Source organism: Apteryx mantelli, chromosome 8, assembly GCF_036417845.1.
Source record: "Apteryx mantelli isolate bAptMan1 chromosome 8, bAptMan1.hap1, whole genome shotgun sequence".
Classification (NCBI taxonomy): Eukaryota; Metazoa; Chordata; class Aves; order Apterygiformes; family Apterygidae; genus Apteryx; species Apteryx mantelli.
Window position 1 is genome coordinate 35,760,568 of NC_089985.1, and position 14,128 is coordinate 35,774,695.

General features: G+C 36.5%; 1 protein-coding gene across 3 annotated transcripts in view; it reads left to right on the top strand.

The window, feature by feature from the left end:
- OSBPL9 (oxysterol binding protein like 9) overlaps positions 1-14,128 on the top strand; it is a 72,454-nt gene that overhangs the window by 34,785 nt on the left and 23,541 nt on the right. For all 3 annotated transcript variants that reach the window (XM_067301237.1, XM_067301238.1, XM_067301239.1), the window contains 3 exons: positions 5,119-5,214; positions 7,284-7,331; positions 12,910-12,939. In XM_067301237.1, the coding sequence (XP_067157338.1) occupies positions 5,119-5,214; positions 7,284-7,331; positions 12,910-12,939 (174 nt within the window). The remainder of the gene's footprint in view (positions 1-5,118; positions 5,215-7,283; positions 7,332-12,909; positions 12,940-14,128) is intronic.

Below are 14,128 nucleotides of genomic sequence, written 5' to 3' on the forward strand. Positions count from 1 at the left end.
GTACTTCTGCTGGGAACAGTCTTATCTGTCCTCAGTAACTTACTTCTCCTAGCAAAAGTGAAGTGACAGTGCAGCAGAATATATAGCTGAATTGGGAACTGGATTTAGAAGTGACCCAAATTAAAACTACTCTCCCTGCCATCTTCCTTTTCCTAGTTTACTATTAACTCAGATTAGTTTCCATATAGAGTTTACTATGTGGCAATGCAAATGTTTGTGCTGACTTGAAGAGCAGAGTAAGGGTGAGAACAAACAGGGGAACTGATTTTCTTTCTGGTTCACTTATGCTGGTTTAAAGTGTTTGTGAAACTGTGCTGCTAGTAGCAGATCATTTAGTGTCATGTTAACCAAAATTTTTGATGAACTTTTTAAACCTGCAAATGAAAATAAAAGAAACAGTAAATTTTTATTACGCATTTCCCTTGCATGAACTGTGTTCTTACTCACTGGCTTTCAGATGCTGCTTCTAGTGTGAGTCAAGAATACTTGCATAAAACTCAGAACAGATTCTTTAAGACGAAGAATATATCTGATATAGATTTTTCAAGTGCTGGTGGAAGGCCATAGAGTTAACTGGCATGCTCCCCTTCTTCAGATTTTGCAAGTCGTAATGATCGTGAATGAATAGTGTGCGTGAATTAGCTACATCCATAACAAATGATGCAAGTAAAGGGATGGGACTCAATATCCTTATGTTCCTGAAAGTTGCTGTGAATTTGAAACCTCACAGAAGTTATGTTTTAAAGATAGACTTTTACACCTGTATGTAAATATTTTGGAGTTTTGAACTCTGTTTTTCTTCCCTCTTAAGACCTGATAATATCTCTAGCTGCACAATGTCTTTGCTAAGCATTTTGTCCTTTGCAAAGCAGTAATGCTTTTTCAAAAAAATGTGTGATAATCTGTCTATTTGGAAGGCTTATTTGCTTTCTGGAATTCTTAAAATAAGTTTTAAGAACAAATGTTTAACTGAGAGAGGTATATTCTAAGTTTAAATGTAAGTTAAAAATGTAGCAGAAAAAATAGGTTAATATTTGCCACAAAGAAAAGGCAAGAAGATATCATTGTTTAGTGGCTTACTAGTTGCTCTATCATTTTTCTGGTTTTCTATCAGTGGTTCTTATATGCAATGTCCTACTACACAAGAACAAACATGCCTTAGATAGGGGATATATTTCTACTGTAGAATTGGGGGGGTTGAGGGAAAACACTATTACTCGCTTCTCTAAACTGACTCTAACAAGATTTTTTTTGCTGGACTTGAAATCCTAATTACATGAAGACTCCAGCAAAAGTATCTTTAAAAAGATAAGAAAGTCAGTCTGCTCTGGACAGCTTTCTCTTTCCCTTCCCCAGCAAAACTATTCCACAAGGGCAACTCTGTCAAGTCTTCACTGCTGCCTCTGCCTTTTTCTTCTTTTCCCTGCCTTCACTACTGTTCATTTTCCACAGAGGTCCTCATTGCAATGCTTTTATTTGAGAAATATATCAGAAATTTTCTGGTATGCTTCTTCTAAGGATAATGTGATCTTTTCATCCCATCCTGTTTTGAAAGGACTGGTTTAAATTAGGCTGGAGGATAGGGAAATAGGTGATACAAACTTCTTGAGTGCTAGTAGTTCTGTAGTGGAAATAAGACGCATAATATGTGTTTTTAAATTATTCCATATTTTGCTGTTGCTCTCCCCTTCCCCCCCCCCAGCCACACACACACACACACAAAAAAAGGGATGTGTGTGAAGGGAATAATTTTGCCAGGCTCCTAGCTTGAGATTTTTCACTCAGACTAGCATGTAAGGTCTGTCCAAGTTATTGCGTATCATGCCATTGGGTATCATGGGGATCACACTGCTAATTGGTAGGTCAGTGTGCTGCTGGGCCCGGTGTGCTCTTACTACTTACAGACATCAGGACTGGCGTGCGTCCTATAAAGCCTAGTCTTCAAGCTTGTGATATGTCCTGAAGGGAAAATCTCAGAAGCTATAGGATGGTTGTGTGGGGGGGAAAGAAATGCTAAGTTACCTTTTCTCGTTTCTCTAGATGGGTTATCAAACATGGGCTTTTTGCAGGAGGAGTCAGACACCAAGTGTATTTTTGGGAGAGGTGGGCAATCCAAAAGATTTATCAGTTACTTGCTTCTGTAACTATTGCATCTGGTAATACAACTATCAGTTCCTTAAAGCTTATATATATGGAGCACAAAGTGCTGGTTATTGGGGAGAGATAAAGTATACTTACTGACAGATCTAGTGATTCAGTGGAAAAACAGATTGTATTACTTTGAATTGGTACTGACGGTAGGACTCAATGTATTTCTGAAGATCTAGAACAGTCTAGATTCCTCTTCTTTTTTGTAATTTGAAGATACTTATTTGTGGAATCATAGCATAGCAAACTGGAAGGGATCTCTGGATGTCATCTGGTCCAAATCCCTTCTCGAGGTGGGACCAACTTCTAAGTTACCAGGTTATTCAGGGTCATATCTAGTTGAGTTTTGAACTCTGCCTCCGAGGATGGAGATTCTACCATCTGCGGGCAATCTCTTTTGTCAATTTATGAATAGGACAACAGCATATAATAAATGTTTCTCATAAAAATTTGATTGCTAGTTCAGGTGTGCGGTTTCCTAGTTTACATGTTTAACAAGCTGTTTTAAACTGTGTAAAATAGTACTAACTTTTAAAATATCATTCTCTTACTCTGCTGACTCAATCTTTTGAAACCTTGTGTCCTACCTGGCAAGGAGAGAAGAAGAGGGTCGCTTTTTTCCTACTGCGTCTTTGAATAACCAGATAAGGAAGAAATGAAAATTTGCCACTAAAGCCTGCTCTTTTGCTTGTATGCCTGCTGTTTCTAAATTACTCCTGGGTTTGAAATATCGATTAGTTTTGTTTACTATTTATTCCATATTTACTATTTATACAGTGTTTTTTTTCTGTGCTATTGCTAGTCTTGATACTTTAACTTTCCAGGTGTCTTTGGGTTTTTAATTTTGAAACTCTATGAAGGTTTACAGTTATTAACCTAATCTCGTAGAACAAAGACTAGTAAATTCACTCAGTTAGTTAGCATATTCCACCTAAGCCGTCTTTACACAAACCCAGAGCAAATTAGTGAAATGCAACAGCTTTAAGTACCTGTGTTTCTTTTCAAAATTATTTCACTTGCATTTCACTTTTGTTTTACGTCAGCTTGACCCTATACTTACTTTTATGGTTTTCTCTTTCTGTTGATTGGAATTTTAACATTCTAATAGAACTTTTTTGGACAAGGATTTCACTCTGTAATTATGTGGACTGTCTATTCAGTTGTAACACTTAATGTTTTAATCAGCTTTTCCTTTAGTGCTGAGAGGCTGGGATTTAAGAATGGCCTTTTGTCTTTAAAGACACCGCTGTAAGTACTGGATTGTTACATATTAGTAGTCTTAGACTGATGACTGAAATAAAAATTAGCATTTTGATGCAACAAACGGATAACTTGCACCATAAGCTATACTTCTGTGTATAGTACCTTCATCAGAAATCTTCTGTATGATTCATGCAGTTTTTGTGTATGAAGCCTTAGCTCCAGAAATTTTTAACTGAGCATGCTAGATCTTTTGCTGAAATGATAGTGTTGGCTGCAAGCTGTACAGGCAATGCCTTCTTCAGCAGTTAATGCTGTTCTTATATAGTTTCAGCTTTAGTTTTAGTGTAATTTTGACTTGACCAGTTAGAATGTTGAAAGTTTCTTGGTTGTGAGAACTATCCTGTCCATTAGTTTCTTTTGATAAATTGTTACATTGGATGCTTTTAGTGTCTTTTTTTTCTTAATTTTTTAGCATAATCAAAACATGGAATTTTACAAATATAGATTGCATGTCCTTCCAGTACAAAATGTTTTTTCCCACTGGTTGATCTTTTCCCATTCAGGCTTTTGGGGATGCTCAGCAGTCAAAGCAGCACACTTGATGGTGTCTTAAGAGTTTGAAGTGAGGAGGTCCTACCTTAAATCAGTGTGATTATAGGTAAAATACTTAGGCTAGTGGGAAAGTTCTGACACTACCGTGAGGTCTCAGGATTATGTTTCTGTTGTAACTGATGTTTGCTTCTTTATCCCTTATGTTTCTTCTTATTTATTTAACTTGAACTGCAGAGTTTTTCAGGCCAGGAGTGCTTTAATATTTGTATTGAGTTCCAGTGTATTAAAGGTATTATTGAAATAAACCTTAAACATGTCTATGTAGTGTATGTGCATGAAGTCAGAAGTAATCGATTTCATGAATCCTCTCCATTTTCTCTCTTGTATTTAAAGATGTGGTAAACCAACAGGAGTTTGTTCAGTTTTTTAAACACACAGTTTTTCAGTTTAAATGTGGGGAACATACTATACGCAGAAGTGTGTGCTTTGAATTTTACGTTATGAAGGAAAACAAATTTGCAAGTGAGAAAACATTAAAGTAATCATTCTCATGGCAGTGGTATTTCTGTCCTTGTTAGCATATATTCAATGAAATGTAAGAAATCAAATGCAGTGAAAAGGATGCAAATTACTATAGGTATAAAGTAACTGGGACAATGAAGTAATCTGTTCAAAGTGTTCCACTGGAAAGTGAGTCCATCTTTAAGAAGAGGCTTAGCATTAATTTGCCCAGTCCTTCACTAAGGAGCTATGAGTTGAGCTGTGTTTCAATTAGCAAAGTTTCTGCTTGAAGTGTGGAAAGTGCTGTCGTACAGTTGGGTATGGTTTTGTCGTTTTTCATTGAAATGTAAAAATATGGAATCATGAGACAGTCTGCAGCAATACTGACTTCTGCCTCATGTTTTCCAAAGAAACTTTAATTATTGTTATTTAAAATTATATTTTTCAATTATAAATAATCAAATACTCTGGTGTGTGGTGATTAGACCCATTGCTGAAAATGTGTAGCAATTTACTGTTACTTATTTAACTGCAAGTAGAAGAGAAATGTGCTCAGCTGTGTGCCTGTGTTTACACATTGCAGGATGAGAGGCAAAACAGCATTTATCAGCCAGTTGGCAGGCAAAACTGTATTTTTGTTACCATTTTTTTCAAAACCTCTAATTATATATTTGACTTGTCTTTTTTTATTTTTATTTTTTTTTTTATAACTAGGGTGTGGATTCAGGATTTGTTCCCAGTGTTCATGATTTTGATAAAAAACTTACCGAGGCTGATGCATACTTACAGATCTTGATAGATCAACTGAAGGTATGTTAACAAACTCTGGTGTATTGATTGACTGTACTCTGAGTTTGCACATCAGTGTGGATTTCGAGGCTTGGCTGAAAGGTAGCTGAACAGAGGGAGGAAGTCATGTTTTACACTCTGAACATGTTTTGGTTAATGTGGGAGGCAAAGAGAGCTCAGCTGGCTGAGTGGAATATGAACATGAGAAAACATACCTCTCATATATGGAGTCTGCTGATGTCAGAATTTTCTCTTTCTCCCTACCTGAGGATATTACTTCTGAAGTAAAAAGATGCTCACTGGAACTAATAAAATTAAATGTTGTTATGAGTTTGATGAAAATGCAATTCTTGGTTTCTCTTAGAATGAATCTTGGGATTGTTAAAATAGAATTAGAAAATCAGAATAACTGTAAAAAGATTTTATAGAATGGTATGTAACAACTGAAATATACACTCTTGTATGTATAACTTTATGGAATTGGCAGAGATGAGTTTAATTTTAAAACATAATGAAGTCATTGTCTTGCTCATAGCGTTTCAGAATTTATTTTGGGAAAATTTTGTCATGTAATGTGTAATTACAGTTGCAGATAGCTGGAGACTTTGTTGCAGTAATGATAGATATCTGTTCTTTGTCCTTGAGTAAAAGCATTCTGTAGAAATTCTGCAGAAATACAGTTCTTTTCCACTGTGCACATGTACTTTAAAAGTAGGTGGGGAGGCAAGGAATCATAAGGTCGTAATCTCACAGTACCCACCTTATTGGGAAAAACAGAAATTTTTTTCTGCTGGCTACGACACTTTTCCCCCATGACTCAGCAGGTTAAAATTGTGCTTTAGATTGCTTCCATTCTGCCCGTTTGGACTTTTTTTGCTGATACTACTGGGCGAGTACTGCATGTGGGATATTCAGCAAAAAATCCGTCATTTTGGGGAGAGACGGGGAAGAGCATACAAACAGAAATGGAGGTGGCCAAAAGGTGCAGACAGAATTCAAAGCTAAACTGCAGAGACTTGATTCAGGAGTCAGCTCTGTCTCTTGCTCCCAGGCCATCTAGTAGGAGCATGCAAGGGAAGCACGCTTCGCTGAAGGAAGGTATTTAAGTCTGAACGCCTTCTGTTGTTATTTCGGGGCAACTGTGGGGAGGAGGTATAGGAACTAATAATGAGAGAAGAGAGAATTTAAGAATGGACAGAGACTACAGTGTTTTTTAGAACCAGAAATCGTCTCTCAAGGGAAAATTACATAAGTAACTAGATTTTAGGCAGGCAGTTGAGTGAAGTACTCTCATTCCACTGCTCAGAAGTGCAGCATCTTTTCTGAGCAAGGATGGATGAGATGAACTTCTGAGTATTACCTTTAATCATATTTCTTTCTTGAACAGCTTGTGCTTGATGATGATTTCTGTCTGCAGGTCTGAGTGCTCTCAAAGGCAGCTGCATCTGTTTCAGCTCGGCTTATATTAAATAGACAATCTTGTCAGTAAGAATTTGTTTAGTGTTTTTGGCTGCATCTCATATTCCACTTTTATTAAAAAATATATATCTATATATATAGATATAGATATATATAGAACGTAATGCTGTGAAATCACTATGTGTCTTCCCTAAGAAGTGCATATAAATCTTACAGCAATTAATATTAACACAAATGAGGAGGGAACCTAGGAGGGTTGATAAGGATCAAGGTGCGGTTGTAGTAAGCACACTTCATGCCCTAAAGATCTTTGTGGAAATAAAAACAGGCAGTTTGAGGTGTTCTGAGGAGTGTCACTTTTATTACTCAGCCTCACCTTTTTGTTCAAATCATGGCAAAACCATGCCAGCCCGAGTTCTGGGACTAGCCTCAGGAGCTGAGATCCCGTGTCTTGCAGAATAGGGTAGTGTGAGAACTGAGTTACAGAGTTACGGTATCACAAATGCTGTGAGGAAATATTAAGTAATAACTGCTTTGGGTCATAATACCAAGATCATATACCTTAAAAACTTGTTAAATGCTTTTGGTTTTGAAATTTCAGTGTTTCTGGCTGGTATTATATGGAAAAATGGCATTTTTAGTATTTTCACAAATATATTTTTTTCTTTTAGCTGTTTGATGAAAAACTTCAGAACTGCAAAGATGATGAACAGAGAAAAGCAAGTATATTTTATCTTAAATATTGCTTATTTTGCTTTATCTGATGGATTTGTGCATCAATTTGTTATAGACTATAGAAATTTAAAATCCTTCATCTATTTTCACATTTCTCAAGTTGTCAAAATCACTTAAAACAACTTGAGTAACTGATAACAGTGTAATTTGTGTAGTAAGTAGGAGGTGAGCTTAATTCTTTAGTAATGTTGAGTGTCATTCTTGAAACATTAAAAGTTTCAGCTTATAGGAAATGATTGCTCCTTTGATATTCCATTGTCTAAAGCATTTTTAACTTAAATTTGCTCTTTTTTTCATCTTTAGCAAGGATGGATGTTTGATGTGTTTGTGGGACTAGCAAAGCTATTCTTAAAAACAAAAAACACATGCATTTCACTTCATTGGTCTGCATCCTGCAGAGTTTTGTGTCTAACATGGTACATGTCGGAACTCTGAGAATGATATATTTCATTTATTTTAGGTGAGGGTGCCCAAAAATGTAGTTTTCTATCTGGAGGGCATTACCCTTTTAGCTAGATTGTAAATCATTTAACTGATGGCTATTTTTTTTTTGTATCCCCTCCCATCCCATTTCAAAAGCAAGTTTGGAGGTCGAAGTTCGGTTGCTGTGTTTAAGAAAGGCTGGCACATATTTTTGGTGCTGTGGGTTTAGCAGAAACTAGCATGCTAATTTTGTACATGAATGTGTGGTGTGGAGGACAGATTTAACATGTAAGTATAATTTATAAAGTGTTTATTACAGAGGAGTGCTTTTGTTTAAGTAAATGTAGTAATTTCAATATTATAAAGTGGTGGTGTATTTCATCCTAGTGTTTTTTCTTTTCGCTACTGAAAAACAAGCTGTTTTTCCTTCGGTGTTTGTTTTCAGTTTTGAAAACAGTTTGATGGCTTTCTGTGATAAATTTGCTTCCCTATGCAGTTCTGTATAATGGCTGTGACCTTGCATATGTTATCCGTCTCGTCTGATGTGTTATGGCATCCAAACGACTTCACAAGTGATGGTCTTTCTGTTTTTTTTGTGTATACAGGTTTTTAAAATAACTTTGAAGTGCAGGCATTCTCCGTTTAAGCATGTTTAATCTGTAGACAACTGACTAGAAAGAGCAAGACCTTCTGTATTTTTCCTTCTGTGCTTTTTACTGGGAAGAATAGTCCTTCAATTTTGCCCTCTCTCCAGATGCTATTTTGCAGATCAGGCAGTACATTTTTTTTTCATGTTACAGTGCTTCTAATCCCTGAGATTTCTCACACATTGTGCTAAGTTAGAGGTTATATGATTTCTTTCTTCATCTCTGCAAGGTATCTACAGAACAGACAGACTGACTTTATAGGAAAAGGAAGAGGCCAGTTTAGAAGAGGTCAGCTTCCTCTGGTTGATGAGTATTGCAATTTACTATAGATTCCATTTATTCTTTATTTAAAAACAAAAAAACCCTTGCAGATCACTCTTTTTGATCATGTCTATCCCTGGATTAAAGTAGCTAAGAGGTTTGGTAGCATATTTAGCAATTTTCCTGTTTATGTAAATATGGTTCAGTTATCAGGCTGTGGGCTGAGTCTAACCTGCAGGATACTTTCTGGTGAAGCAAGACTTGGTTATCTGAGCAGTGTGTGCTTCTCAAATAGCTGCATGCTGTTTTCTGCAACTGCTTATGGCCAGGCATTTAAAACCTGACCTGTTGTTTTTGTAAGTGTACAGAGAATTAAACAAGCTGTTTATGTTTCAGAATTTTTTTGTCTTTTAAAAATAATGGCCTAGGGTATAGGTGTTCCAAGATACTGCAAGGTCTTTTGGATATTTTATTTCTGAGGCGCGGAAATTTTTTGAACTTGGAAGAAGACAGTGCAGATATACAACTGATGAATTGTGCAGGCTTTGAGGAATACTGTGAATGTCACGAAGTCCCTGTGTTATACTGATACTCCCGGCAGAACTACAACTAGCACTGTGTAGTAGCATCATATTGCCTTGCAAACATACTATAACTAGCAGTGCTACCAGCTTTGTGGAAGCTACTGATAGAGTAAAACGTATACATCTGATTATGTGGGAAGTAGAGGAAAGGTGCGTAATCTGAGGGTACTGGCATTTCCAGGTGAAGACAAAATAGGACCTTATTTTCTTCGTGTCAGCAGTGTTATTGGTGAGAGCTAAACTTACGCATTTCTGTTTAGTTTCATGAAACTATCTTGACCACAGAGATCTTGGGAAAATGAAGCTGTAAGCATTTAAAAGTATCAGGACAGTGAAGAAGTGTATATTGGGCAGGCCGGAATGCAGCTGACATTTCTTGACAAGCTTTTGGGCGAAAGCGTAGCAGTTGCCTGCACGAGCTCTGGCCCACAGTGCTTCTTGTGAAGTAAGCCCTAGGCAGAGGAGAGAGCTTCAGGTTGTTACTGATTCTGCTTACGGGCCAGCTGCCTCCCCGTGCCCCTCCTGCCTCCCTTTTGGACAAGCTGATACAACTCTTTGTAGCCACATGATTGTTGAATGAGGCAAAAATTCTAATCTATGAAATAAAATTAGCTTTCTGTTGGGTCATCAGTGGCTTCCTGAAAAATGAGATGCCACAGAAGTGTAACAAGCAGCAAGTAAATAGTGTCAGTGTCAACCTGCAGTTTGGTTGGATTGGGTGTTGGATGCGTCTGCGTTCTTCAGCCCTAAGTCAGTTTGAAACAGAGGTGTTCCTCCACACATCGGTACAGATACCGAGGGAGACGGCGATGCAGAAGATAGTGCAAGTCAGCAGGAAATTGATGTTTAGTTTGAAAATACACGTACTCATTACCTAAAACTGGGAACATTACCGTATTAAAATTTTTGTCTTCACCAATTTTCAAAGTCAGAGTAGGGATCTTGAAGAGAGAAAATTCTGGTAACTTTTAGGTAGTAAGTGATATTCATTGATTGTATTTTTATTGGCTCATGGTTTTTTTTTAATCTTTAACACACCTCCTATTTTGCCTCTTTACGATTTTATTTACAACTTGTATTTTATAGAAGATCTATTTTTTTACTTTAGTAAAACTTTTTGCAAATATATTAATAATTTTTCTGTGTCAATAGCTTGATAGCAGCTGTGTCTAAATAGAAGAAGAAAAGTTTAAACGCAAAAGAGCAAAAGAATAAAGCTAGAAGGATTGTAGCAGTGTGTATGCATAGCAGTGGAGTTCTTATACAATCAATGAGAAGAGGTGCAAGCCTTCTCCCAACTTCTCCCCCAAACCAAGCACTTCTGTAAGCCAGCTAATTTGGAGTGGTTTTGTTGCTTGTGATCCTCCACTTGTTTTTCCTCTCCCCAGTGTCATGTCTATAGTATGTTTATATAAAATCTCATAGGGGAGAGTTCATGAACTTTATTTTACGGCTGCTTCCTTCACAGCTCTAGAATTATTGCTTATGAAACCCTGGACTTCCATATCAATGTTTTGCAGAGTCTTACAAATGAAGTTACAAAGTACACATGTTGTGGATAAAATAGATAACCCTAGAAACAAAGCAAATCTGTCATTTTCTTTACATTCTGTCCAGTGCACTTTAATTAGAAGGTCAAACTAGGACAAGCAGAGTTAGTTCATTTGCTTAGCCATAAGGGACAGGGCTGGTGCTTTTTAGGTAGGTCCTCACAGGGTCTGGGTCTGACTTGCCTGCACTGTTCTCTTAATTTTGTATACGTGTGAAAAAGAGAAAATTTTCTATGCTGTGCTCTTTCAAGTTAGCCAAAGAGCACAGATGTGGGAAAAAAATGGTTTGGTGCATATTGTGTGTTACTGCTTAAGTTGGCCTGATCACAATAAACTGTTAAAATGCCTGAAGAAAAAAATGCAATTTTGTAATTTGTGTATGGGTCTTGGTAACCAGATGGCCTGAGATTTACTCTACCTCAGATTTTCTGTGTGATCTCAGACAAATTACCTTTTTGTCTCTGCCTAGCTGTAAGGATAACAAGGTATTGATTAATCTGTCAGTTTTTTGAAATTCACAATTGGGTAGGAGGGGAAACAGTACTACCAAATTACATTATAGGGCATGTCACCACTTCCAGATTTTCAACAAAGATTTTATCAATGAAGGGAATGAGATACTAATCTATTTGGTGCATAATTACGCTGTAGCATGTTGGAAAAATAATCAAAACTGCTTATGACCGCTTACAGTTGGCTGTAAAACCTTCAGACCGAATGATTCGTTTCAGCTGTTCAGTCTTCCAGCTGACAAGATCTGTATGTTTGGGTACATTGCCTATTCTATTTGGTGCTAAAAGGCTCAGGATTTCACTGAATTGTTGTCATTATATTTAAAATGCTTTTTTTCAATACATGTTGATAAAGTTTGGTCTTGAAGTGTGGTAGAGACATGAAAATAAGAAAAAAAAAAGTAGGAATGTATAGCTGTTGGCATATTTCTCTGCTTGCAGCAGAAATAAATATGCTTTACTTTATAATATAGTAACCCTCAGAAACCGTTTCCTAGATCCGTCCAGTCTTTCCAGTGGAAGAGGCTAGGTGCCATTTGCCACCTCTTGCCAGTTAAGCACAGATTGAAGAAAATATATAATTTCCTTAGGAATGGTAAAACAAAATTTAATGGACAGATTTTCCCCAGGCATTAGCTGAAAAGCCATCTCTACATTTTTATCCACATCAGCTGAGGCTTTGTTCCTGTAGATGTATAGGTACATGTTACTCTCTTACAGTGTAGAATCTGTGCTTGCAATGCTGCCTGGGGACAAAAGTTACTTTACACGTTTTGGTTCTTCAGGAATCCTAAAGACTATGATTGAAGTCCCATGAGACATTCCTATTAATCAAAACAGAGAGGTTCTGTAATTGAATTAGTAGTGGTTCAGTGCTGAGTCCAATTTAATAATTTTGCCCTCGGCAGATAGACGCAAGGACATCAACAGGATGCATATGCTCCTTAGATAGCTCATGCTTATGTGTAAAAAGGCATGCAGATGCCTTTTCCATGCCTAAAGTTGAATTCCATGCAGGAAATCTTTATGAACGAGTGTTTCTAGATAAAATTTTTAAATAGGCAGATTTCCAGATGCACTTTTACTGGAGACTTAGAACAAGAAATATGTGCACTGTTATTTTCCACTTTTTTTTTTTTAATTGGACTTCCCAAATTATGGGAACTATTATACTTGAATGATGGTACTTTCAAGTAATATTAGCTACTGGAATGTACCATCGTTCAGTACACTACGTAAAGATACAAACTGAGGTTAGAGGGAATCTTTATAGTGAAATCCATTTTTGTTGCTGTTAATGTTAAGCAAAATTGAAGTGTGGACCTAGATGGGTAAATATGTCATGCTCAGAAAGTCCTAACCTTGTCACCTTTAAGCTATAATCATCAGTTTGATTTCTGTCTTGTCCATTACAGAATAAAAACTCTATATGTCTACTTACAGAAATAGTCTTTTTCATGTTGCTTGCTTTCTTCTACCCCCTCCCAATTTAAAATGAAACAGGGTGTTTGTAGAACAGTATTTAAGTAAAACTAGAGGCTTGAAATTCTTTCTTTAACCATATTATTTGGAATTTTCTTTGCAGAAAATTGAAAGTCTCAAAGAAACAACCAGTGTAAGTTTCTTTAATTTTTATACCTGTTATATATGGATTCTGAAAAATCACCTCATTTTCTTGTGAATGTTTTTAAAGGTTATTACAAAAGAGTGGAAACTTTTTCTTTAAAGCCATACAAGAATGGGATGTTTTTTTGTTTGTTTGTTTTCATTAAGGATGAAGAAGTTTCAATTTTGTTTTAATGTTGGATCAATGGAGCAAAAAACAAAATTTTTTTTTAATTTCAAACTAGTTCCGTGGGAGAACGGTTGTGATCAGTTTCATGTTTTGGTGAGATGTCAACTTTATTTGAAACTTTTTTGGGAAGGTTCAGCTTTGCTGAACATAAATTTGAAACTAAAAAAATCAAATTTTCTTCAAATGTTCTTTTTAATCTTTTTTTTTCCCCTCAAAAAGAGGTTCTCTTGAGAGAAACATTTACCTTTTGATAAATCCACATTTTCCAGCAGAAACATCTGATAAGACAACATTTCTTATCACAGATCTGCTCGTTAGAAGAGGCAGATGATACGGCCCTATTCTTAACTTTGTTAGCATGGAAAACTCTCTTCTCTCCCTTCAGACCTTTTAAAACTTCTAATGCGATGTGGTTGCCTGCAGTGAGGAGAGCTGATTCTCAGCTTCAGGAAGGTTCCTTTCTGTCGTTCTGTTCTGCTTGTTCTATCCCTTCACCCCAACAATTTTTCAGACACTTACTTTGTAATTATTAAGATGCATTTCATGTTCTTCCTTTATTTTATTGGAAATGGGTCTGCTTCCCACCTCACGTTTTCCTCTTATATTTGTTGCTAAATAACTTTGTACATGCTCAGCAGCCTTCTCATCAGCTAGGCTCACGCAGTTCAAAGTGACTTGTCTGTTCCAGACCTTTTCTGATTCTTTCTTGATATTTCTTTACTTGTGATAAGTGGTAGGGATGTCCTGTTGCTGTATGTATGATGGAAAGTGACCACTTTGCCTTGAATTAATTTTCTCTGAGTTTTGATAAATCAATATTCTTCTTTCCAGTTAAATTTTTTCATCACAGTATTATTTCTGATTTTTTTTTTTCCTTTTCACTTTATCTCATGTTGAGTCTTTTATGGAATCTTTTTTCTATTTCTTGAGTGCTTCTAAACTCTTATCATAGCATTGATTTACCTGTCATCTTCCTCTGCTCTCCTCACCTTCCCGCCCTCCTCACCTG